At 42.2% G+C, this 25,767-nt stretch overlaps 1 protein-coding gene across 10 annotated transcripts in view; it reads left to right on the top strand.

Moving 5' to 3' along the window:
- LOC119970385 (protein prune homolog 2-like) overlaps window positions 1-17,861 on the top strand; it is a 631,375-nt gene extending 613,514 nt beyond the window's left edge. For 8 of the 10 annotated variants that reach the window (XM_038804923.1, XM_038804921.1, XM_038804919.1 and 5 more), the window contains 3 exons: window positions 2,121-2,159; window positions 7,111-7,158; window positions 14,377-17,861. In XM_038804923.1, the coding sequence (XP_038660851.1) occupies window positions 2,121-2,159; window positions 7,111-7,158; window positions 14,377-14,413 (124 nt within the window). In that variant the 3' untranslated portion in view covers window positions 14,414-17,861. Of the gene's footprint in view, window positions 1-2,120; window positions 2,160-7,110; window positions 7,203-14,376 lie in introns of all 10 variants that reach the window. The other 2 variants (XM_038804920.1, XM_038804922.1) reach the window with 1 other exon arrangement.
- Window positions 17,862-25,767: the final 7,906 nt, after the last annotated feature.

Consider the following 25,767-nt stretch of genomic DNA (forward strand, 5'->3'; position numbering starts at 1 on the left):
GCATTTGTATAACACCTTTTAATGTATAATGTAATAATCCTCCCAAGATATTTTGTCAGACCGTAAGCAGCAAATAAACTATGCTCAACTAAAGGGGTGGTTTGGACAGGTGACCAAACACTTGGCTAGCTAGGTAGGTGTTAAACAGTGTATTCAAGGAGAATCGGGTGGACCTGCAGACAGGTTGGGAGGGCAAATTCCAGATGTTATGATTTAGAGGCTGAAAGTGCAGCTGCCAGGGTGAAGGCGATGAGGGATACGTGAGAAGTTGGACCTGACCATCCGTCTTTGGATGATGTCGCCGAATGCTAGTATGTGGGTGGGAAATGGGAAGGAGCCAGGAATAGATCCTTGGGAAACAACGATGCAGTGAAAAGGTAATTGCAGACATCTGAAGGGACCAGGGGAGATTACAGAGATTGGAAGAAATGAGGCGTAGGAGCAATTTGAACACAGGAATATTACTGTATACTGGGAGCCATTGCAACAAGCACTGGTGTAACAGCTGAGTGGTGCAGGCAGGCCAAAAAAGTACTGGATGAACTGAAGTTTATAGTGGGTGGAACGTGGGAGGCTGACCAGATGAGCATTGGAATAGTTGAGTCTGGAGGTAACCAGAGCTTATATGGGGATTTTGGGAGCTGGTGCAGGGCAAAGACAGGTGGTATTATGGAGTTGGAAGTGTTTGCTCATTGTAATTGGAGCTTGGATCTGAGCTCAGATCATGAATAGTCTGGGTGAGCCTGAAATGGTGGCTAGGGAAGGGAATAGAATCAATAACCAGGAAATGGAGTTCCTGGAGGGGACAGAATACAATGGTTTTGGGTTTCTCTGTTTAATCCAGATGTTGGACAAGCAATGTCCAATGCTAATGTAATGGTAGGGTTGAGTGAGTTGCCTGTGTAATGGAGGGGTTGAGTAAGTTGCTGGTGAAGCAGAATAGAGTATCATCAGTGTACATGTGGAACTTTTCCTTGTGCCTTTGGATGCTGTCGTCAAGATGTAGGACGTGGATGGAAAATAGGAGGGATTCCAGAGATAAGGTATAGTGGTGGGAAGTGGTCAACTTCAGGAAGTTCTGTGGTTGTTATTGAATGTTTCTCAATTTTCAAATGATGTCTACTCAAGGTTGCAGGTTTCTACCATGAGCCTTCATTTGACTTAACAGGTCAATTCTTGACCCACAGATCTTTGGACACAAAGGGCAGGAAGACCTGTGAATAGTGGGATCTGGAGTATAGAATTTGCTTCCTTTTCTTTCCTTCACTGCATTCATAACGCATTCATGCATTGAGTTCTATCGAATCCCAAGTCTTTTTCTTGATGACCGATGAAGATTTGCCACAAGTCCATCCATGCCATAATTTCCATTTGAGCCAAGGTTAAAATAAGTCATATATATTGACATCTGAGGATTTTAATTGGCCATGTTTCAAATGGACCATTTAGCCCCTTGAGCCAGTTCCATCAAATCTAAAGGAGCAGTTCCCAAATCAAGAGAACCTTGGAAGGTTGCAGTTAGTTATCGTTAATGTTTAAGCTCAGGCAATCAGACTCAGCAAGCTACTTTTACACCAAAAGGAATATCACAGTCACACCTTAGACTGAGGTTCTGTGTAGAAACGTATTAGCAGGTATCACTCAATACTGATCAGGAGTGGAAAGTTTGATATTGTTCAAGTATTCATCAGCCAACTTTAGAGCTGCCACATCCACCCCAGCTGTTTCACCCTTTATCAAGCCTGACCTCCTTTTATGATCTCTTTAATAACCAATTTTCCCCTTTTTTTTTCTCAGAATGAATCTCATTTGCTTTGTCAGGTTATTGAATGCTGAATGTTAGCAATATCTGAGTAGGCGGCTGCATTCTTAGCTTTCTATAATAAGCATGTGATTTTTTTAAAAAGACAGTCTGCCTCTGCCATATATAGATTTGTTTTGACAATAACAGGTGAGCGTTGCATTCTGAATTGGAAACACGAGTCACAAAGCAAAAGTGCTTGAAAACTCTTTTTACTTTGAGACTCACCTCAGACTTAGCATGTTAAAGGTTGTTTTGGTTTGCAGTTGTCCTACTATTCCCTTTTTAAATTATTATTCTTCATGCTTATCTTCTGCAGATTGGATGAAGAACTAAGAGATGCATCAAATGCAGCAAAGTAAGGCAAATTTCAATGTGACAGACAAGCTTTTTTTATGTTTTGGGTTTTATTTCCTTATTTCTTTCAGGTTCTGTATCAAACATCAATTCTGTAAGCACGCCCTTGCCCTCTGTAAACTTCAGTGTGCGTTAGATCCACGATGAAATGTGATATATTGGATTATCAAGGAGTCAAAAAGAAATCCTTGTCACTGTTTAACTTACTGGATATGTCACAAACCCTCTCATGGCATCTAGAGTTTGGAAAGGGATAGAATGAGCAATATCAGATCACGGAAGAGGCAGAACAAGTTTTTCCAAAATAACAGATGAGCAGCATAAACGGGCAATGCAGCCACAATGCTGTCCATTATGATAATTTACAGAATTTTGCCTACACCCCCTCTATACAAAAACAAATGGATATAAGCCTCAGTATTAATAGACTTGGATCAACATTCCTAAAAGAGTTGGTACATGGCGATGAATTTCATAGGGCACCCCAGGTGGACCCATAAAATCAGGCAATGTGAATGACCACCATCCACATCTGCCACCAAACCTGCAAGTTGCTGCTGGTACTGCAGGGCTGCCAGCCTCCGATTTAACTGGCAGCTGTCTGAGGTGGGACAGCCTCCTGGATGGGGGCAGAAGTCTCACCTTGTAATAGTTAATGGCCTAATGACGTAAAAATTAAAGTGCTGCATGAAGGCCAAGCGGCAACAGGCTTGAGGACATTTATGCTGAGTGCACATCCTCTATGTATGATCCAACTTGGAGTTTCATCCAAACCACGAGACTCCCATGTCAGTATCTCAATCACCTTTAACGAACTGCCAATGCTGTCCAGTGATGCTTTCCATCACCTCTAAAAGGTAGCCAGCATCAAATCAATTCAAATGCATATCATAACAGAGTTCAAATCCTACCATGTCAGTTTTTAAAAATACATTTAGAGTACCAAATGATTTTTTTTCCAATTAAGGGGCAATTTAGCGTGGCCAATTTACCTACCCTTCACATCTTTGGGTTGTGGAGGTGAAACCCAAGCAGACATGGGGAGAATGTGCAAACTCCGCACGGACAGTGACCCGTGGCAGGATTCATACCCGGGTCCTCAGCGCCTCCCATGTCAGTTTGAGAATTTGAATCCAGTTTAAAACATCTGATAGCAGTAGAAGTGATGACAAAATTGTCAGATTGTTGCAAAAATCCAGCTGGTTCGCTAATGTCCTTAATGGAAGGAGACCTGCCATCCTCGTCTAGTCTGGCCTACATGATACTCAAGTCTCACGTCAACAGGATTGACTCTTAGTTGCCCTCTGAAACAGCCTAGCAAGTCACACAAGGTTGTCTTAAACCAGGAGTCAGCATCTAAAGATGGACCATAAAATGCAGCTTGACCAATTATGGGAAGGATTTACCGCATGTTCACGGCAGAGGGAAATTCTGGTCCCAGACTGGCGCACTGGTTTCCCAGTGACGAGGGGTACTGTAAAAGACACAACAAAATACACACTGACAAAATACTTTGTTTTTATCAGTGTTTTGTCATCTCATTGCATTTATAGTTAAGCTTACCATTTTTCGAACACAGTACAGAAACCTTGACCTATATTTTAGGCTGCAGATGAGTTCCATGAGGGGAAGGTTGTTTTAAGGTTGTGAATCTCAGCAAAATGGGTTTCCCAAATGTCTTATAATTAACTGAATAATTAGAGAATTCCACAAGTTCACAACACTCTGATAGAAGAAATTCTTCCTCATCTGAGCCCTGACTGGCTTGTCCCTTATTCTTAGGCTTTTACCCCTAGTTCTGGATGTCCCAATATCAGGAACATTCTTCCCGCATCTAACCTGTCCAGTCCCATCAGGATTTTATATGTTTCTATGAGATCCCTTCTCATTCTTCTACACTCCAGTGAGTACAAGCCCAGTCGATCCAGTCTTTCTTTGTATGTCAGTCCTACCTCATCCCGGGAATTAGTCTGGTGAACCTTCGCTGGACACCTTCAAAAGCAAGAATGTCCTTCCTCAAACTAGGAGACCGGGACTGCAGACAATACTGAAGGTGAGGCCTCACCAGGGCCCTGTATAACTGCAGCAAGATGTCCCTACACCTATACTCAATTCCTTTGGCTATGAAGGCCAGCATGCCATTAGCTTTCCTCACCATCTGCTGTGCCTGCATGCTAACTTCAGCGTCTGTTCCACCATGACACCCAGGTCTCAATGCAGTTCCCCTTTTCCTAAACTACCACCATTCTGATAATCTGCCCCCCTGTTTTTGCCACCAAAGTGGATAACCTCACATTTACACACATTACATTGCATTTGTCAAGTATTTGCTCCCTCAGCCTGCCTGTCCATGTCACCCTGCAGGCTCTTTGGATTCTCCTTACAGCACACACTGCCACCCAGCTTGGTGTCATCTGCAAATTTGGAGATGTTGCATGAAATTCCTTCATTCAAATCATTAATGTATATTGTGAACAGCTGGGGTTCCAGCATGGAACCCTGCGGTACCTCTCTGGTCACTGCCTGCCACTCTGAAAAGGACCCATTTATTCCCACTCTCTGTTTACTGGCTACCACCAGTTCTCTATCCACGTCAATGCATTACCGCCAAAACCATGAGCTTTAATTTTGGTCTCTAATCCCTTGTGTGGAACCTTGTCAAAAGCCTTTTGAAAGTGCAGAAGCACAACATCCACTGGTTCACCCTTTTCCGCTGTACTGTTCACATCCTAAAAAAATCCCACAAGGTTTGTCAAGCATGATTTCTCTTTAGTGAATCCATATTGTCTTGGTCTGATCCTTTCCCCTTTTTCCAAATGGTTAGTTATTTCATCCTTAATAATTGACTCCGGCATTTTTCACACCACCAATGTCAGGCTGACCGGTCTAGAATTCTTTGTTTTCTCTCTCCCTCCTTTTTGAAAAAGTGGGATTACATTAGCTACCCTCCAATCCATTGGAACTCTTCCAGAGTCCATAGATTATTGGAAAATGATCACCAATGCATCCGCTATTTCTAGGGCCATGTCCTGCAGTACTCTGGGATGCAGAGCATCAGGCCCTGGGGATTTATCGGGTTTTAAACCCATACATTTCCCCAATACAATTTTAATAAGGATTTCCTTCAGTTCCTCCTTAATGCTAGACCCTCTGTCCCCTAGTATTTCTGGAAGGTTATCTGTGCCCTCCTCCGTGAAGAGAGATCCAAATTATTTGTTCAACTGGTCTTCCATCTCTTTGTTGCCCATTATGATTTCACTTGATTCTAATTGTAAGGTACCTACATTTGTCTTCACCAGTCTTTTTCTCTTCACATATCTATAGAATCGTTTGTAGTCAGTTTTTATGTTTTCTGTAAGCTCACTCTCATATTCTATTTTCCCTTTCTGAATTAAACCCTTTGTCGTCCTCTGTTGAATTTTAAATTTCTCCCGATCCTCAGACTTGCTGCTTTTCTGGCCAAATTATATGCCTCCTCTTTGGCTTCAACACTATCCCTAATTTCTCTTGTCAGCCATGGTTAAGCCACCTTCCCCGTCTTACTCTTACGCTAGACGGGTGTATAATTGTTGAACTACTTCCATGTGTTCTTTAAATGTCTACCGTTGCCTATCCACCATCAACCCCTTAAGTATCCTTTGCCAGATTTTCCTAGCCAATGCATGTCTCATACCATCAAACTTATCTTTCTTTAAGTTCAGGACCCTCGTCTCACACTTAACTGTCACTCTCCATCTCATTGAAGAATTGTACCATATTATGATCACTCTTCCCTAAAGGATCTCGCACCACAACATTGCCAATGAATTCTCTCTCATTGCACAATATCCAGTCTAGGATGGCCTGCTGTCTGGTTGGTTCTCGACATAGTGGTCAAGAAAACCATAGAAAACCATACCTTATACATTCCAGGAAATCCTTCACCATCGCATTGCTACCAGTTTGATTAGCCCAAGGATTAAGCAGCCATGGAGATCATATGCAGTTCAGTGGAGGGGATTGAGCTGCAGCAGATTGCTGGGCAGGATTTACTGTAACCTTGTTGGGCTGGGAAGAAATGGTCCTGCCCTTCTTGGCTTACAAGCCTCCATGCAGTCACAAGTGAATGAAACCCTTCTCACCTCCCTCATCTGTTTTGTTTCCCAAGGCTTGGGGAAACATGACAGATATGAGTTAAAAAATAGAATGACTTGTTGAAGCCAAGGCAGGCTGCCTCATTATAATATTTAAATGGCCAACCCACTCCCCATGAGTGGAATGACCTCCCGCCTCTCATTTGTCTCCATTAAAAGCTGAAGTGGATCTGTTGGAGATGGGTTGGGTTCCCAGATAACTTGTATGCATCTATTTCAATTGTTGATTCATATCAGCTGCAACCTTTCCCTTGTCCTTCATTCATCAGACCCACGTTATTTGCTGCTCTAATTGTCCTTCAACTGAAAAGCTTTATCGACCATTTCAAGGGTAGTTAAATGGTCTTGTAGTCACATGTAGGCAAGACCAGGTAAGGATGGTGAATTTTCTTCCGTAAAGGACATTGGTGAACCAGATGGGTTCTTGTCACAATCGATGATAGTTTCATGGTCACCATTATTAAGGCCACCTTTCACTTCCAGATTTATTAATAGATTTCAAATTCCGCCGGCTGCCACAATGTGATATGAACCCTTGTCCCCAGAGCATCAGCCTGGGTTTCTAGACCAGTGACATTGCCACTAAGCACAAAATCGTGTTTCTAGTTTCTTCAAATGAGGGACATTACACATCCTTTCATTTTTTAAATTCAATTAGTTGATATGATAATACCAGTAAAATTGTATCAATGGTATGTTGTTTGATTCTCCAGATACTTATTGTATCCTCTCACAATTTCCCAGCTTTGGCTAATTGAACTGTAGCGTCACCAACTAATCTTGTTTATTTCCTTTTGTTTTGAATATTTGTGTCCATAGGACTAGCAGACTGTCGATTGAATCTGAAGCACCTTCAGGGGAACAGGAGTAAGGATTACATTATGATTGGAATAAATCATCCGTGGTGTTAGGTGGTCATCCTGCATTTTGATCAGTTCTGTATTTTGCTGTGCTGCACTGTATTCTGCTGTAGTATGTTTTTGAATTCATAAACCTCTTGGATGATTTCTGGATCCAATCATTCCCCCCCCCCCCCCCCCCCATTTAAAAAAAAACCAATGACAATTATCTCCGAAAACAAGGTAACTTCTTCACTTCTCTTCAAACAATTGAGAAAAATCTATACAATATGTTTACACTAAATGCAAAATAGTCTAGCAGATTATAGTAGCAAAATCTCATCACAATCGTGTGCAACAGTGATTCATCAATAGTTCTCCATTTGTTGATGGATAGATACAAATGTTGATGAATTGTGCTCGACTGTGTTTTGCATTGTTACCTCCATTCTTCGAGTAAACTAGAATTTGCACAGAATTCTGAACTTCTTAAACCAAGATTAGACTTTTTTCAACTCTTTCCTTCTACCTCTAAATAAAGTGATTTTTTTGCATGGTGTAGTTTCACATAGCCCTGTAGCCTTTGATACCTGACTGAAGTGTATGTAACCATTGACAATGATTGCTAGTAGGGCATTCAACTGTGCAAAAGAGGATAGGTCCAATCCTATTCAGTCTTAACCCAGGACACTGAGACTAAACTAGCACAGTCCAAAGATGACATCTGGTTTGTTGGCTCAGCTATACTCCTGGAGTTATCTTTGAAGTTTTATTCAGTTTTCTCAATTTGACAAATTCACCTATAATTGTTTGTGAAGAATAAGTATTTTTCACTTGTACGTGAATGTTCTGCAGCCTAGTTGATAATTTAGGAAGATTTCTGTAGTGTGCGTGCCCATTTCAAAAGTTGAGAAGTTTTTTTAAAAGAATGAGAGTAAACTGGCCATGTGCATAAAAACAGATTGTAAGAGTTTTCACAAGTATATAAAAATGAAGGGCAGCTAATACAAATATTGGTCTCCTTAGGGCAGAGAAAGAAGAAATTATCGTGGGGAGTAAGGAAATGGCAGAGACTTTGAGGAAATACTTTATGCTGTTTTCAGACACAAATTACGTGTTAGAAATAAAGGGTGACCAAGGGGTTTTTAAAAAGTAAGGAACTCGTACAGGTTTTCTTGCATTAAGGCACATAGTTCTGTCTCCCTGAAGAGATATAGTGACTTCAGGCACTGTCTTTCTGACGTTTGTAGGTAGGCCATGCTGCTCCTGTAAACTCTCGGATGATCTGAAGGCCTGCGTCTGCCTCTGCCTTGCTGCTTGGCCTCCTGTTGTTGTGCTCTCTCCAGTTGCTACTGCTGAGCTGCCTTCACTGGTGCCTGTGCAGCGTTGATCCCCTCCAGCACTCTAGGATAAAGGATTACAGGGTGAATGATTCCCATTGGGCAATGCACCCTCCCTTTTAAGGCAATGCCCCCTCCCTTTTCGGGACTCCAATATTTAATGTTAGTTTAATGGGGCAGTGCATAACCCAGGACAGAGGGACCACTCGTTAATGTTTGGAATAACGTCCAGGGCGATTCTCCGAGCCCGCGCCGGGCCGGAGAATCGCTGCAACGACGCCCCGACGGTGGCGTGCGATTCCCTGAGGGGCGGAGAATCGCCTCCATTTGCGCCAGCGTGTTTGGCGCAGCGCGGGCCGCTGGAATCGGTGGGGCTGCCGATTCTACGACCCGGATGGGCCGAGCGGCCGCGCTGATACGACAGAGTCCCACCGGCGCCTTTCACCCCTGGTCGCTGCCAGTGGGAACTCTGCGTGAATGGTCAGGGGGCAGCCTGTGTTGGGGGTGGGGGGGTAGGAGGGGTCTCCTTCACAAGGGGGGGGGGCTCAGATGGGGTCTGGCCCGCGATCGGGGCACACTGATTGGCGGGCGGCCTTTTCTCCCCCCCCCCCCTCTTCCTGGGCCTACTTTCTGGCGCAGGCGGCCCCTGAACACCGACTCCATGTTGGGTCGGGGTCGGCGCGCTAAAGAAGTCCCCCGCGCATGCGCACGTTGGCGCGGTGCCCATTTAGCGCCGTGAAAGGAGGCTGGAGCAGCGTGAAGGGGGCCAGAATCGGTCGTACCCGGGCTCGATTTGCGCTGTCGTGAAACGGGCTCCATATTGGAGAATCGCCCCCTTTAGATTTAGTCACTTCCTCAAACTCCGTCCCTCAGAGTGTTATAAAATTTGTACTCTGAAGAATCTCCAAAGACAATGCAGCTCCCTTTCACTCACTCTCCTGCAACTCAAAACAGCTGTGTATGTCAGTTTAACTGATCCGTGCATTTCTAAAAGGCCACACCACTCACTACTGTATTATATTCATCAAGCAACAAGGTATAGAAACATAGAAAATAGGTGCAGGAGTCGGTGATTCGGCCCTTCAAGTCTGTACCACCATTCAATTTTATCATGGCGAATCATACAAATTCAGTATCTCACTCCTGCTTTCGCTCCATACCCCTTGATCCCCATTGATCCCTTTAGCCGCAAGGGCCACGTCCCGCTCCTACTTGGATATATCCACGAATTGGCCCCAACAGCTTTGTCTGGTAGAGAATTTCACAAATTCACAACTTCTGAGAGAAGAAGTTCTTCCTCATCTCAATCCTGAATGATTTACCCCTTATTCTTAGGCTGTGACCCCTAGTTCTGGACATCCCCAACATCGGAAACATTCTTCCCACATCTAACCTGTCCAGTCCCATCAGGATTTTATATGTTTCTATGAGATCCTATCTCATTCTTCTAAACTCCAGTGAGTACAAGCCCAGTTGATCCAATCTTTCTTCATATGTCAGTCCTGTCATCTCGGGAATTAGTCCAGTGGACCTTCGCTGGACACCCTCAAAAGCAAGAATGTCCTTCCTCAAACTAGGAGACCAAAACTGCACACAATACTCAAGGTGTGGCCTCACCGCCTTCAACACCATTATCCCGACAAGACTAATAACCAAACTCTGCAATCTTGGACTTGATCCCTCCCTGTGCAGCTGGATCCTTGACTTCCTCACCACCAGACTGCAATCTATCAGGATAGACAACATCACCTCCTTAGTCCTCAACACCGGGGCTCCGGAAGGATGTGTGCTCAGTCCTCTACTGTAATCCCTATACACACATGGCTGTGTGGCAAGATTTAACTCCAACTCAATCTGTAAGTTTTTCGGATGATACGACTGTGGTGGCCCGTATCTCAAACAATGACGAATCAGACTACAGGAGGGAGATAAATCATTTGGTTCCATGGTGCACCTAAAGTAACCCCTCTATAAATGTTGTAAAAACCAAGGAACTGATCATCGACTTCAGGAAGCATAGCACGACACACTGTCATCTGCATTAATGGCTCCGAAGTGGAGATGGCCGATAGCTTTAAGTTCCTCGGGGTCACTGTCACCAACAGTCTGTCCTGGTCCACTCACGTTGATGCAACAGTTAAGAAAGCCCAACAACATCTCCTCTTCCTACGGAAGCTAAATAAATTTGGCATATCTGCATCGACTCTCACAAACATCTACAGATGTGTGATAGAGAGCATCCTATCTGGCTACATCATAGCCTGGTATGGCAACTGCTCGGTCCAAAATCGCAAGAACTTGCAGAGTGTGGTGAACTCAGCCCAGAGCATCACACAAGCTTGCCACCCCATATTAATTCTGCCTCCCGCTGCCTCAGGAAGCCATAGAGCATTATCAGAGACCCCTCCCACCCAGGCAATGCCGCCTTCCATCAGGCAGAAGATACAGAAGTCTGAAGACCCACACATCCAGACATAGGAACAGCTTCTTTCCCACAGCTACAAGACTCCTCAATGACTCCCCCTCAGACTGATCTGTTCCCTATAAGAACACTATTCCCTGTCAGAACACAATGAGCTCTTGCTCATGTATTTGCTTTGTTTGGCCCGTTGTTCCACACTGTAACCAATCACTGTTTGTCGATGTACCATTTGTCAATGTTCTCTGTTGATTATTCTCTTTGTCTACTATGTATGTACTGTGTACGTTCCCTCGGCTGCAGAAAAATACTTTTCACTGTACTTCGGTACATGTGACAATTAATCAAATCAATCAACCAAGGCCCTGTATAACTGCAGCAAGACATCCATATTCCTATACTTAAATCCTCTCGCTTTGAAAGTCAGCATGCCATTAGCTTTCCTCACTGCCTGCGTTACCTGTATGCCAACCTTCAGTGACTGTTCCACCACAATCATACGAACATATGAATTAGGAAGAGTAGGCCATTTGGTAGTTCGAGCCTGCTTCACCATTCAATAAGAACATGGCTGATCTGATTGTAACTTCAACCCCACATTTTTGTCTACCCTCATGACCTTTCACCCCGTTGTTAATCAAGAATCTATCTAGCTCTGTCTTAAAAAGATTCAAAGACTCTGCTTCCACTGCCTTTTGAGGAAGAGAGTTCCAAAGACTCAAAAGCTTCAAAGAAAGAAATTCATCTGATTTCTGTCTTAATGAGCTGTTTTTTTGAACAGTGACCCCTACTCCTACGTTTCTGACACAAGGAAGCACCCTCTCCATATCCACCCTGTCAATACCCCTCTGGATCTTCAATGTTTTGATCAAGTCGCCTCTTACAGTTCTAAACTCTAGTGGATCCAAACATAACCTCTCCTCATAAGACAACCTGCCCATTCCTTGTTTTAGTCTAGTAATCCTTCTCTGAACTGCTTCCAATGCATTTACATCTTTCCTATGCACAATACTACAGATGTGGTCTCACCAATGCATTGTATAGCTGAAGCATAATACCTGGACTTTTGTAATCAATTCTTTTCTCAATAAACATTCTATTAGCTTTCCTTATTACATGCTGTACATGTATACTAGCCTTTTGTGGTTCATGCAGTAGGACATTCCAGATCCCTCTGAATCTCCGAACTCTGCAATCACTTGCCATTTAGATGATATGCTTTCTTTATTCTTTCTGCCAAAATGGATAATTTCACATTTGCCCATTTGCCAGATTTTTGTCCACTCTCTTAACCTATATAAGTACATTTGTATCCACCTTATTCCGCTTCACAATTTACTTTCCTACCTACACTTGTGTCATCTACTGCTATTTGTGATATATGTTAATGATTCGGATGAGAATGTAGGAGGCATGGTTAGTAAGTTTCTAGATGACACCAAGATTGGTGACATAGTGGATAGTGAAGAAGGTTATATAGGATTGCAGCAGGATCTTGGCCAATTGGGCCAGTGGGTCGATGAATGGCAGATGGAGTTTAATTTGGATAAATATGAGGTGATGCATTTTGGTAGATCAAATCAGGGCAGGACCTATTCAGTTAATGGTAGGGAGTTAGGAATAGTTACAGAACAAAAAGATCTAGGAATACAGATTCATAGCTCCTTGAAGGTGGAGTCGCAGGTGGACAGGGTGGTGAAGAAGGCATTCAGCATGCTAGGTTTTATTGGTCAGAATATTGAATACAGGAGTTGGGACGTCTTGTTGAAGTTGTACAAGACATTGGTAAGATCACTCATGGAATACTGTGTTCAGTTCTGGTCACCCTATTATAGGAAGGATATTGTTAAACTAGAAAGAATGCAGAGATTTACGAGGATGCTACCAGGACTTGATAGTCTGAGTTACAAAGAGAGGCTGGATAGGCTGGAACATTTTTCCCTGGAGCGTAGGAGGCTTAGGGGTGATCATATAGAGGTCTATAAAATAATGAGGAGCATCGATAAGGTAGATAGTCGACATCTTTTCCCAAACGGAGAGGAGTCTAGAACTAGAGGGCATAGGTTTAAGGTGAGAGGAGAGACATACAAAAGAAACCAGAGGGGAAATTTCTTCACACAGAGGATGGTGAGCACCTGGAACGGGCTGCCAAAGGCAGTGGTAGAGGCGGGTACAATTTTGTCCTTTAAAAAGCAGTTAGACAGTTACATGGGCAGGGTGGATATAGAGGGATATTGGCCAAATGCAGACAAATGGGACGAGCTTAGTGATAGAAACTGGGAGGCATTGACCAGCTGGGCCAAGGCCAATGGGCTTGTTTCCATGCTGTAAACACTATGACTCTTATCTGCAAATTTATCAACCATACCTTCAGTCCCTCATATAAATTGTAAAAGATTAAGGCCCCAGCACTGATCCCTGTGGTACACCAATCATCGCATCCTGCCAACCAGATAAGGACCCATTTATGCCCACTGTTTCCTGTTAGCTAGCTAATCCTTTGTAGTTTTTTTTCTCATTGGAATGTATCTTTTCTGTGTATTTTGAAATATCATTAAATGACTGTCACTCCATCTCTGTTCACCTATTCCTTAACCTCATTTGCCAGTTCACTTTAGCTCGTTTGCTTTCATGCCCTCATAATTTCCCTTATTTAAATTAAAATACCAGTCTTGCACCCATTTATCCCTCCCTCAAACTGAATGCAGAATATTATGATTGCTGCCATCCAGTCGTGCCTTCGCTGAGGTTATCAATTAACTCTATCTCATTGCCCAATACACAATCTAGTAGCATCTGCTTTCTGGTTGCTATTCTGAGAAATTATCCTGCAAACATTCTATGAACCCCTCATCTATGCTCCCTTTTCCCATCTGATTTTCTGCTTGCTTACTCCCATGCTTCCGCCCTAATCAAGAGCCATCTTCCCACACCACCTCCTGCATGATTCCTTGAGCCCGCTCACCACCTTAACCTGCTTCAGCAGGATGCACATTCATAATCATTTATCAGCAAAGGCAAGTATATGTTCAAACTCCGTTATGATGCTCTTCATTGTCAGCAGACTCTCATTACCCGTATTCATTTATGTATAATGGTCACTTGGGTGAGGCACAAGAGAACTACAAATATCTTTGGAATAATACCTCAGGCAGGAATCATAATATTAGGAAAAAATGTGGACTTGACCAATTTCCTAACATGCTCAGTGCCAGGAGTCAGTATTTCATAAATTGCTCCTTGTAAAAGCCAGGATAAATGTAACAAAACTCACTGCTGTAAAATAACGAGAAAATCAATTGTGCCATTTGTTGTTGACACCACTCTTCTAATCCCAGTCAGCACAGTAATTATTGCACTTCTCAATTTTGGAAAAAAAACAACTATTATGTACCAAATAAATAATGTTTGTAGATTCATTTTGTTTTAATTTAATGTTATTGCTCCAAATATAATCTATTTTCTCTTTTTTTCTATTTTTACGCAGAGTTGAAACAACACTCAGTAAACCTATGGAGGAATAGGAACAGTTGAGCATGGACACCCCACTACTGCTTAGGATTTTTATTTCCGACAAGCAGCAGTAGCAATTAACTTCCTTTACTAATTCCTGACTTAACTGTCTACAAGTTGGTTGTTCATGTTTATTTTATGAAGTGTTATTCTGTGAGTCATGCATTGAGACAGTTGCGCCTGTGAATAAAATGTCAAACAAGATTGTAGTAAGTGGCAATAATATACATCTAGCTAAAGAACTTTAATTTCAACGTAATTGTCTATTAGAAACACTGCATTAGTATTGTCATATTTAAGGGAATCTCCAAATGTCAAATTAGTTCTTTTCATTTCTGCCCCTACTCTTTTCCCAGTGAGCAGTGAAATAAGTACCAGATTTTGAAATGAGACTTTGCATCAGATATTGACTGGAGAGAGTCCATGATGAGAGTTTTATTTGCAAATTCTTACACCACTGCAAAAGCGAAGAGGGGAGAAGAAAATTGTTTATTTGAAGTTTCAAAATGCTTTTCTTTAACTTTTCTAGGGTAAATGTGTTTGGTTGTCTCTTTCTGACATAGCCAAACCTTACAAAGGAGTTGGAAGTTTTCATGCTATGTTGTATACATGTTTTCACAACAAATTGCTTTTCCTGTGCAACAGTTAAGTGAGTTTGGTTTATTTTCAACTGATTCTATTGTGGCAGACAAGAAACATACCCTCAAAAAATGTATGATTGTTTTACAGCATAGCTATTTAATTTGTTTCAACGTCACTTTCCTTGTCCACTTTATTTGAGAAGTTTAGGTCACCAGTATTGTCCATACCTTTTCCTAATTTGGTATTAAGAGTTGGTGTACTGAAACTTTAAAAAAGAACACCACCTTCACTCCAACCCACACAAATCCAGCAATCCAGGCAAAATATATTTGCTCTGAACTATTAGCTCATGCAATGTAACGTTAGCAGTCCCTTATCTCGTCTCAATGCTACTGAGATATCAAAATACCTTTATTACTGAAATATAACTAAATAAACATTTTTAAATAAGTAGGATTTAAACAGCTTTGTTTCTCCACTGCCTGTCTTCATCCTATTTCTCCAATCCAATTTTTTACCAAGAAAACAGTCATGTTTGCTTCCCCTGCCAAGTCACACACTGTCCTGATGTAGACATGTATCCCTGTCCTTTCATTATTACTGACTAAAAATTTTGGGACTCCCTGTTTAACAGCACTTTGGGAGTATCTTTGCCACACACAGTCCAGCAGTTCAAGAAGACCTACAACTTTTAGGGTGATTAGGGGCATGCAATAAATGCCATCCTTGCCAGCAATACCCACATCCCAAGTCAAAGGAGCAATGACTGTAACCAGTTTGCTGAGATTTATCATTCTGTCCTTCATTATGAGCTTGAAGCGTTTGTAAGTACGAGGTTCAGAGCAAAATGGCCATGAATCGTTGTAGGTTTCGTTTTCAGGAATATTTTATCACAGTCCAAATCCCAATTCACAAACCTCCATGAATGCTACTTATAAATAAGTTGGTTGCACCCACACCACAATTGGCTTTTCTCTTTCCACTGCTGAACGACTGAAATTGATAAGACACCAGCAAAATGATTGATTCAGTTTATTTTCTTAAATTAATGATTCATTTCAGTTACTGTGATTTTATTTTGTTCTACTGTTGTGCTTTTTTTATTCTTAAACTTGTTATTGTTTAAAAATCATACTAAGTTTTTGTTTGTGTATCTCCCTAAATTCCAATACCTTTTAATTGAATTTTTTTAATGGTTTCTATAAATCTGGTAACTGTGCAATATAGCATGGAAATTTCCAAAAACAAAAAGCCATCCACGTTGCTTGCTGCCAAGATCAATTAGTAGTCACTAAAATGTTATTTTTGAAATGAAGTCTTATCTCTTGAATTATTTTTTAAAACAATTGGAAAAATTTAGATGCAATATCTTTAACTGTTAATTTTAGTAAGCTTGTGTTGTGCAGATTAAAAAAAAATTAAATGATTTAATATCTATTTCTAATTTTCACGAGCCATTACCCGTAAGTATTCTTCAGTTTATTAATACAACAGTGCTTTCAAAAATGTCATTACAGAGTTCTAGGGTAAATCAGCCTTGGCTAATATAAACTAAATGTCAATTCTGAAAAATGTTTGCATCCAAATTTATAAAAATTGTTAATATATATGTAATTCGTAACATTTCTGTAATGTTTTTCTGAACTGTTCACAAATTCTAACTATTCTATTTTCATTAGAGTACAGCAAGAAGGATGCATCCTGCATTGGGAAGGGTTACAGTCCATCCAGAGTTAATTTGTTTCAGTGGGAGAATTCTCCAGTTAACCCACTTTCATGACCAAATAATTTGAACAATCAGTGTCCTGAGCTCATTCTCTTGATTGTGCTTCCTCTGCCAGTCTCCCGTTGTCCTATAGCTTATCAACACAATCCCTTTAACTGATGCATTTGTGTCATTCACAAGATCATGGGTGAGCGCCCAGCGCTTCTTCCCTTTCACAGACAATCTGTTCACTTGGTGGCAAAACTACATCCCAGTTAACAAACTGTTCTCGGTGATTTACTAAGCTTGCAACAAATGTGTGTTGGAATCTTATGCAAGTTCTAAAAAGTGTAAAGGGGTTCATTAAGTAAATTCTGAATACTCTCACCTAGTGCATTCCTAAATTCCTGGTCAGTAGATTATTGAAAATGAAAGCACCAGAATGTTTTTTTATTCTTTCATGTCTATAGTATCCTTTCAATTAAATACTGTTAGAAAATGTGATGTAGTTACTGACACCGTGCAAGTCATAAATCACCTGTTACATTTTCAGTAGCACTTATTCTATTAAAGTGTAATTTATGTAAGTATATTACACTCATGCAGTATAATTAAATGAACCATTTAAGGGATGAATTCGCTCTTTTTATTAGGATTTAAAAATAAACTACCTAAAGTGACTGTAAGAAAGACAATGGCGTTTCTAAAAGGGCATATCTTTCCTATGTAACAAGTGACTTAACAATCTCCTCCTTTCTGTGCCATATTAGCCGCACAGACTTTAGAAAAGTTCAGTTTAGGGCCACAGTCAAATTGAGCAATGCTATTTCAATGTAGATTCCTGCACTATCTCTTTTGACATAGAGACTTCTGAATCTAAGAAAAATGCTGTTTATACATGTACATTATTATGTTAGGGAATTAAAGATGTTTAACAGTTAAAGAACATGTGCATGCTTGAGCAGAATCTGCAGTGCCACCGATGGAGGAATCAAGACATTATAGTAGCTATACCTGCTGTTCTCTGGCTGTTATGGTAAAGCAAGACCCTCTGCTATTGTATCTTTTAAGGCATTATTACCGTACTTTGAAAAATTGGTCGTCACCCTTTATGTAAAAATATACATCCTTACAATGGTAATTTGCACTATTAAATGCTGTGCTGTCCTTTATGCTGTGGTGTTTTTTTTTAATTTAAACTGCACTAGTCGGGAGGAAAAAGGATATTTGTTTGAAAAGCACACACATATATATGTATATATATATTATATATAGTAGTGTCCCTCAGAAATTGGTATGAGGATGAATACTCTTTTTGACATGTATTATTACCTGGACTTGGGTATACTAGGTCAAACAAACCATGGTTTCAACATTTACAGATGACACAAATACAGTAAACTGTGAGCAGTAAAGTAGCAAAGAGTTGAGCAGACTGGTGAGTTTGGGCACATGGTAGATGTAAATCACTGCAGAAAGGTGTGAAGCAATACATTTTGGAAAGAAGAATAAGGAGAGGCAATAAATTAAATGGTGCTATATTAAAGGAGCTGCAGAAACAGATCTAGAAGTTGATATATTCAAAAGTCTTAAGATGGCAGAACAAGTTGAAATGCTTTTTTTTTCCCAAAAAAAGCATATACGGGAATCTGATTTTTAAATAGAGGCATAGAGTACAAAACAAGGAGGTTATACGGAACCATTAAAAATCACTGGCATGACCTCAGCTGCAGAGTTTTGTCCAATCTTGTTAACCACATTTTTTGGCAAATATATTAAGACCTGAGGAAACTGTTGTGCCATATTTGATCCTGAGAAGAACGTCCAACCACCAATCCATTCTGTTACCTATTTCCACCTCGATAATATAACCTGCCTCAGCTCATCTATGGTTGAAGGCCTCATCCATGCCTTTATTATCTCCACTCTTCATTCCAATGCACTCCTAACTGGCTTCACAGATTGACCCTCTGTGAACTTGAGGTCATCCAAAACTCTGTTGTCCATGTCATTATTCAGACACCAAGTCCTATTTACCCATCACCTCTGTCCTCACTGACCTGCATTGGTATTAAGCAACACCTCAATTTAAAAAAAAATCCCACACTTGTTTACAATTAATTTCATGGCCTCACCCATCCCTATCTTTGTATTATCCCCGAGCCCCACAATCTTCCCAAGATTGTGCTTTTAATATTCTGGCCACCTTCAATATCCCCATTTCAATCACTCCAACATTGGCAGTAATGCCTCTGCCTAAACTCTGAAGTTTCTTCCCTACATCTTTCTATCACACTTTCCTCCGCTGTGTTCCTTAAAACCTATATCTTTGACAAGCTGTTGGCTATCTGTCCTAATATCACCACCTGTGCTTAGTGTCAAATTTTGCTTATAGTACTATAGTGAAGCATCTTGGGACCTTGTATATATGTGGCAAATTTAATATAATAAAAGTTGTTGTTGCAAAGGCACAGAGGAGTTACGAGAATGGTAGGGTGAGACGCTTCAGTTATGTGGAGAAACTGAAGAAGCACTGATTGTTCCTGAGTAGATTTTATAGAAATGTTCAAATGTCTAGCAGTTTTTAATAGAAGTGAATAAACTGTTTCTGCTGACAGGAGGATCAGTAACCAGAGAATATAGATTTAAAGTGAAATCTGGTAGAGAAGGGAGATTCTATGCTCAGGAATACATCATTGTAAGGCTGGTAGAAACAAGTTCAAGAGTAGCTTCCAACAAATAATTGGAAACCTACTTGAAATGGAAAATAATGCAGGCTTCTGGGGAAAGAGCAAGGAGTGGGGTGAATCACTCTGTGCTTTTACCATTCTAAGACACAAATTAATGTTTTTTGTCATAACCTACAAAGTCAATTAGCTTGTAGAAATTCACTGTCTTGTTTACTCTTTACAAGAAGACTAGTCAATTGGGCAAGATGAGGGAGAACTGGCATCTTTAAAGCTGTACCTAAGCAAAAGTGTCGAAAGATGGGAAGTAATTTTGGGAAGATAGCTGTCCAGATTTAAACCAGAAGGCACCTTTACTTAAAGGAATTTTCAGTTAACTTTACCACATCAAATTATTCTTTTAACAAATCAGCAATCTTTCATTGAAAACTGAGGACACTTGGAGCATATTCATATTCCATCATATTGTAAAAACAAATGGCACTACATTAGCCAATTGAATCAATAAAGTCTAGCTAGGAATGTGCTTTCTAAATAAGTTTCTAGTGGAAACTGCCGTAGGTGGGCTTGTAAGGCTTTGATCAGTGAAATTGAAGAGCTGCAGCCATGGCCAGGTGAGAGGCTGATGTTCAAAGTGTTCCTTCTTAAAGATTGCTTGGCAGGCGACAGCCAACGTCATTGATGTGACTGAACCTGTTTCGCACTTTCCCCACCTTTAGCTATAAATTCCTGGTGACAGACATCATCATTGCGTGGAAGCAACTTATGCAACTTTACTTTGTACCTGTGATGAATACAGCAATGTGAACATCAGCATCAGTTGCCTTCTCTTCCACCACATTCCATTAATTAGGGCAGAGGGGGTGGATGCTGAAATACAAGTCAAAAGAGGTGAGACAATGCAGGAGCTAAAGGTAGAATGCCAGCTCTTGACCTGTCTGAGCACCAATGCATCTGGAGCTGTTTCAGGCATTGCCTTCTTGAACCACCACAGTCCATGAGGTCCAGGTACACCCACGGTGCTGTTCGAGAGCTCCAGGATTTTGACCCAGTAACAGTGAAGGAACAGTGATATATTTCCAAGTCAGGGTGGTGAGTGGCTTTGAGGGGAACTTCCAGGTGATGGTGTTCCGATGTGTCTGCTGGCCTGGTCTTTCTAGATCAGAAGCCTGGGCCGAGGGGCCCAAAAAGAGCCACGGTCGGGGGTTGGCCCAAGATGATGGAGGGGAGTGCGGGAGCTCCCATTAAAAATGACAAATACCGGCTCTGGGTCACTGTCCGTGTGGAGTTTGCACATTCTCCCCGTGCCTGCGTGGGTTTCGCCCCCACAACCCAAAAATGTGCAGAGTAGGTGGATTGGCCACGCTAAATTGCCCCTTAATTGGAAAAAATAATTGGGTAATCTAAATTTATAAAAAAAAAAAAATGACAAATAGAGGGCAAGACTGGGAAGCATGTATTGCATAACAGAACTATTTTATTTATAATAAATGTATAAAACATATGGCACAATTTATGTAAATGAAACAGAGTCCCATTTGGGCGTGTTTAGCAGAACAAACTCAGCTCGCCAATGCAGGAAGAGATCAGTGTACCATTTTGAAATGGTGCCCCGATCTCTCAACCTCCACCCCACCTTCACGCTTAACATGACCTCCAGACACCTACCCCTCCCAACTGCCCCAACTTATCAACTAGGGGGATCCTCGATCCTCTCTCACCTCGTAGGAGCAGGCCATCCCCAGCACTGGCAAGATGTTACCTGATTACTTTGGCAGTGCCACTGCCAGGCTGGCAGGGTCACCAGGCTAAATCGCTGGCTTTTAAAGCAGACCAAGGCAGGCCAGCAGCACGGTTCGATTCCCGTACCAGCCTCCACGGACAGGCGCCGGAATGTGGCGACTAGGGGCTTTTCACAGTAACTTAATTGAAGCCTACTCGTGACAATAAGCAATTTTCATTTCATTTTCCCGGGACCTCCGATCGCCTGAGACACACACAACCCCCCCCCCCCCCCCCCCCCACCTCCTCCCCCCAGATGACGGTGCATCTGATCCACATTTGTGAAAATCTGCGCTAAATGGCGATCGCTCGGGGTTTCTGAGGCAAGGCTATTAGGTCCTGCATATTGGGTAACTTCGGCGAGCACATAATTAAGTGAACTTAACTGCACACTCAAATATGCAAATCTGGATCCTGCCCCCATGATTTAATCCCATCTCGCAAGGCGTAACAAGCATTATAAATCTCACAAGAGGCCACACGAAACTTACTGGCCTTGTTACGTCTCAAGCAGTGTGCGATGAAGCAGGTTAATCACGCACAGAGAAATAGCTATTGTACGTTTCTACCTGTTTTTCAAGGTGCCCAGATGGCACTGCCAGCATGCAGGGTACCAAGGTACCAGCTTGGCATTTTTCTCATGGCAGAGATTGGGCTGAGGTGCCCTGCGTGGGTGTTGGGAGGTGCGGGAGTACTTAGGGATCCCTTAACAGAGAGTTGTGACTAGGGGGGGGGGGTTGCATTGTGGGCTCCAGAGATCGGGATGCCATTTCAAAATGGTGTCAGATCTCTTTCTGCACTGAAGAATTTCAGCAAGCGGCGCTCCTCAGTGCAGAAAACCGAACGATGTGGGGCTGATGGTGACAAATTATTTGTCTTTGTTCTGCTCTTATGGGGGATTTGGCAGCCATTTTGGTTGGGCCTGCTATCAGCTCTCATTGCAGTTGGGTTACCGTGCATGGTGGGTATGGCTGATTCGGGGGTGGGGGTAGAAGGCCCCCTGTCCGGTTGATAACTTGGCATGTAAGGGGGATACATAGCCCGGTAAAAAGGTCACAGGTGTTTGCGCACCTGAGAAGTTTGAAGACTGACGTGGTAATTTTTCAGGGGACCTATTTGTGGATCAAGGAACAAACAAGGTTACAGAAGGGCTGGGTGAGGCAGGTATAGCGTTCGTGTTTTGATGGTAGGGCTCGGGGGACTGCAGTGTTGATCAATAAGAGGGTATCTTCTTCAGCTGCTAAAATATTGGCGAATCCAAGTGGGAGGTATGTAATTGTCAGTAGGTTGTAGGCAGGCACGTCGATGGTATTGGTCAAAGTGTACGCACCAAACTGGGATAATATGGTGTTTATTAATAAGGTTCTGGCTTCCATCCTGGATCTGGATTCACATCAACTAATTCTGGGGGAGGGACGCCAATTGCATCAAGGGTAGCGAAGGCAATATTGGTCTTTATGGAGCAGATGGAGGGAGGGGGGCGCAGACTGGTGGAGATTTGAGTACTGAGGTTTACTGGGGGAACACCTATACGACCCATGGTACTAAGTTCAAAGTGGGCTGTTAGCAGTATGCGCAGCTGTACGGCAGCTTTGTCCGTCCACCCCAACCCTACCTCCTGGCCACACCCCACAGCCCTGGCAGAAGTCCCCCGGTCACCGGTACAACTATCAGCAAACTATGGCAATGTTGGACACTTCCCGTGCCCCCTCTCTCCCTCAGCAGCCATGACACCAGTTTCAGGATTTTTAAAAGCATAAGTGAACCACACCATCAGGAACTCTGCCCATCAGAGGTGGAGAATCGTGGAGGCCCCAGAGAATACCGGGTCAACCCCACTAATGATATGCAAACGGTGCATTGCGATTTGGCTTCAAATTGGCACCTGTCGTGATTTCAGCGTCGGAACCAAATTCTCCGCCCAATTGCCTTTCCTAATTTCGGAATCGGCTAACTGAGAATCCCAGCCTATAGTTCTCTTGCCGGAGCTGAAATCTATAGCGAGGCGGAGATTTTCACTCGCTATAAAATTTATCAAGCTCTGGACTAGTGGAGAGCAAAACGTGGAGTGAAAAGTTACCAATAAATCCAAGTAAGTGCGATAACTTCCTGAAAAATCATGCTGCAGCTCCGTAATCTGTTTCATTATCAAAACATGATAATGACCAGGTTCACAGTAGTTCTTTATGTTCTCAACACAGAACCATGTTTCATGAGGCTTGTTGAAGGGAAAGCAAGGTCACTGTTTTTTCAGGCACATTGCCTCACTACTTGTCTTGCAGTTCTGTCCAGAAATCTCCAGATTTGTTTCTGGAGACTAATAACCTTTTTTCTATGAAACTAAAGCAAATTTATACTGTAGGAACAGTCTAAGAGACTTGATTTTGTAAGGCCGCCATCAGTAATGTGAGGCATTGCAGGCATTGGATGTGGACCAGGTAAAGAGGCACTTGGCTGAAGTGTGGGCTGATCTATCTTCCAACGGGATAATTTATTCTAAATGCTGCACTGTACGTGTTTGATTCGGGTCCAAAGGCACAAGAATACCTTGGGATTTGAGCACCCGAAACAGGGAGAGCACATTGAATTGACTTATGTCTTGTTTGCATTTTCTGTTACCATATAAGAGATAAAATGATTTGATAGGTAAGTACAGAGGAACTATTGTATCCTTTTGGAAAAAATTTCATCTGCTAGTCTTCAGTAATCACCTGAGGGTCAGGGACAGACAATGCAGAACGCAAGATAAGACCACTTGGCAAATATTCTAATATTTAAATGTTCTGATTTTGGAGAAACTGCCTAAAATTTGCATTATGAGCAGTAGTAGAATAGATGCAGCACGGTAGCACAAGTGGATAGCACTATGGCTTCACAGCGCCAGGGTCCTAGGCTTGATTCCCCGCTGGGTCACCTGTCTGTGTGGAGTCTGCACGTTCTCCCCGTGTTTCCGTGAGTTTCCTCCGGGTGCTCTGGTTTCCTCCCACAGTCCAAAGACATGCAGGTTAGGTGGATTGGCTATGATAAATTTCCCTTAGTGACCAAAAAGGTTAGATGGGTTGTTGGGTTGCAGTTATAGGGTGGAAGTGAGGGCTTAAGTGAGTCGGTGCAGACTCGATGGGCCGAATGGTCTCCTTCTGCACTGTATGTTCTAGATGCCAGGAAATAGACTGGCATATTTTTCAATCTTTATAATCATGTTCTTTAATCTTAATAATTAAGTGTAACTTAACTATCATAAGCCAAAACTTATGATAGGGCAGTGAAACTGTTAGTATTCACTTTAATTACTTCACTGATACATAACTCCTGGAGTTTGCACTGTTCACAGCTCCCCCCCCCCCACTAACTCCCCCCCCTCCCCCCCCCCCCCCCGCCGTCTAACTCCCTCCCCCCACCACCATCGTCCTTTTTGCTGTTTTAGTTTATTCTTTATCCCTTCATGTGCCGATAACTAAAGCTGTTCCAGTGCAGCTGCAACATTGCCCAGGTATGTCCTGTACACAGGACAAATTCAACCCACCCAATTGTCATGGGAATGTCACTTTAAGAAATGTTTGTCTGCTCAAGTGGCTGCAGTGATGTCAGAGTTGGGTGGAGCTGAGCTCGGGCTCTGCTTTTTAGTTTCGCTTTGAGGAAAAGCTTGGGTGTGTCTGTGTTTTTTTTAGTTTCATTTTAGTGTTGGAGCTGCAGCCAGCCAAAGAAGGTGTGATTTTGATCTCTCTGCCATCTAAAGACTATCTCTAGATCATTTGGTGAATTCAGAGTGATAACTGCTTACAGTAGAGAATTTAAACCTGATGTGCTTCTGTAAAAAGGGTTTTTGTCTTATGGGTATTTAAAGGAAAGTTTAAGGATTGCTTAGAGTGTTCTATTCTTTGGGGTGTGTATTTGAATTGATAGTGGCTAAGATGTTCACTATGTTTCAAAAAAAGTTAACTGAGTTTATAGAATAAACATTGTTTTGCTTTAAAAAATTTAGATTGCTTTTATATTTCTGCTGCACCACACATGTAGAGTGGGCTGTGTGCTCCCCATACCACAATCTAGTAAAAGTCGTGGGTCAGGTGATCTCCATGATATACTTTGGTGTTCTCTAAACCCTGGCCCATAACACGATATACAATCCCATCAGTTTCCTCTGGATCATCAATAAAGTGTTGAAATACATCATCAACAGAGCTATCCAACGGCACTTACTTAGCCATAACCTGCTCACTGATGCTCAGTTTGGATTCTGTCAGGGCTACTCAGCTCCTAACCTCATTCCAGCCCTAGTTAAAACATGGACAAAAGAGCTAAACTTCAGAGAGGTGAGAGTGACAGCCTTCGACATCAAGAATGCATTTGATCGAATATAGCATCAATGAGCCCGAGAAAACTTGGGGGAAACTCTCTGCTCATTAGAGTCATACCTGGCACAAAGGTTGTAGTTGTTGAAGGTTAGCCATCTCAGCTGTAGGACACTATTGCTGGAGTTCATCCGTATAGTGTCCTCAGTCCAACCATCTTCAGCTGCTTCATCAATGACCTTCCTTCCATCATAAGGTTAGAAATGGGGATGTTTGCTGATGACGATACAATGTTTAGCACCATTTATGTCTCCTCA

Source organism: Scyliorhinus canicula, chromosome 8 (assembly GCF_902713615.1).
Source record: "Scyliorhinus canicula chromosome 8, sScyCan1.1, whole genome shotgun sequence".
NCBI lineage: Eukaryota > Metazoa > Chordata > Chondrichthyes > Carcharhiniformes > Scyliorhinidae > Scyliorhinus > Scyliorhinus canicula.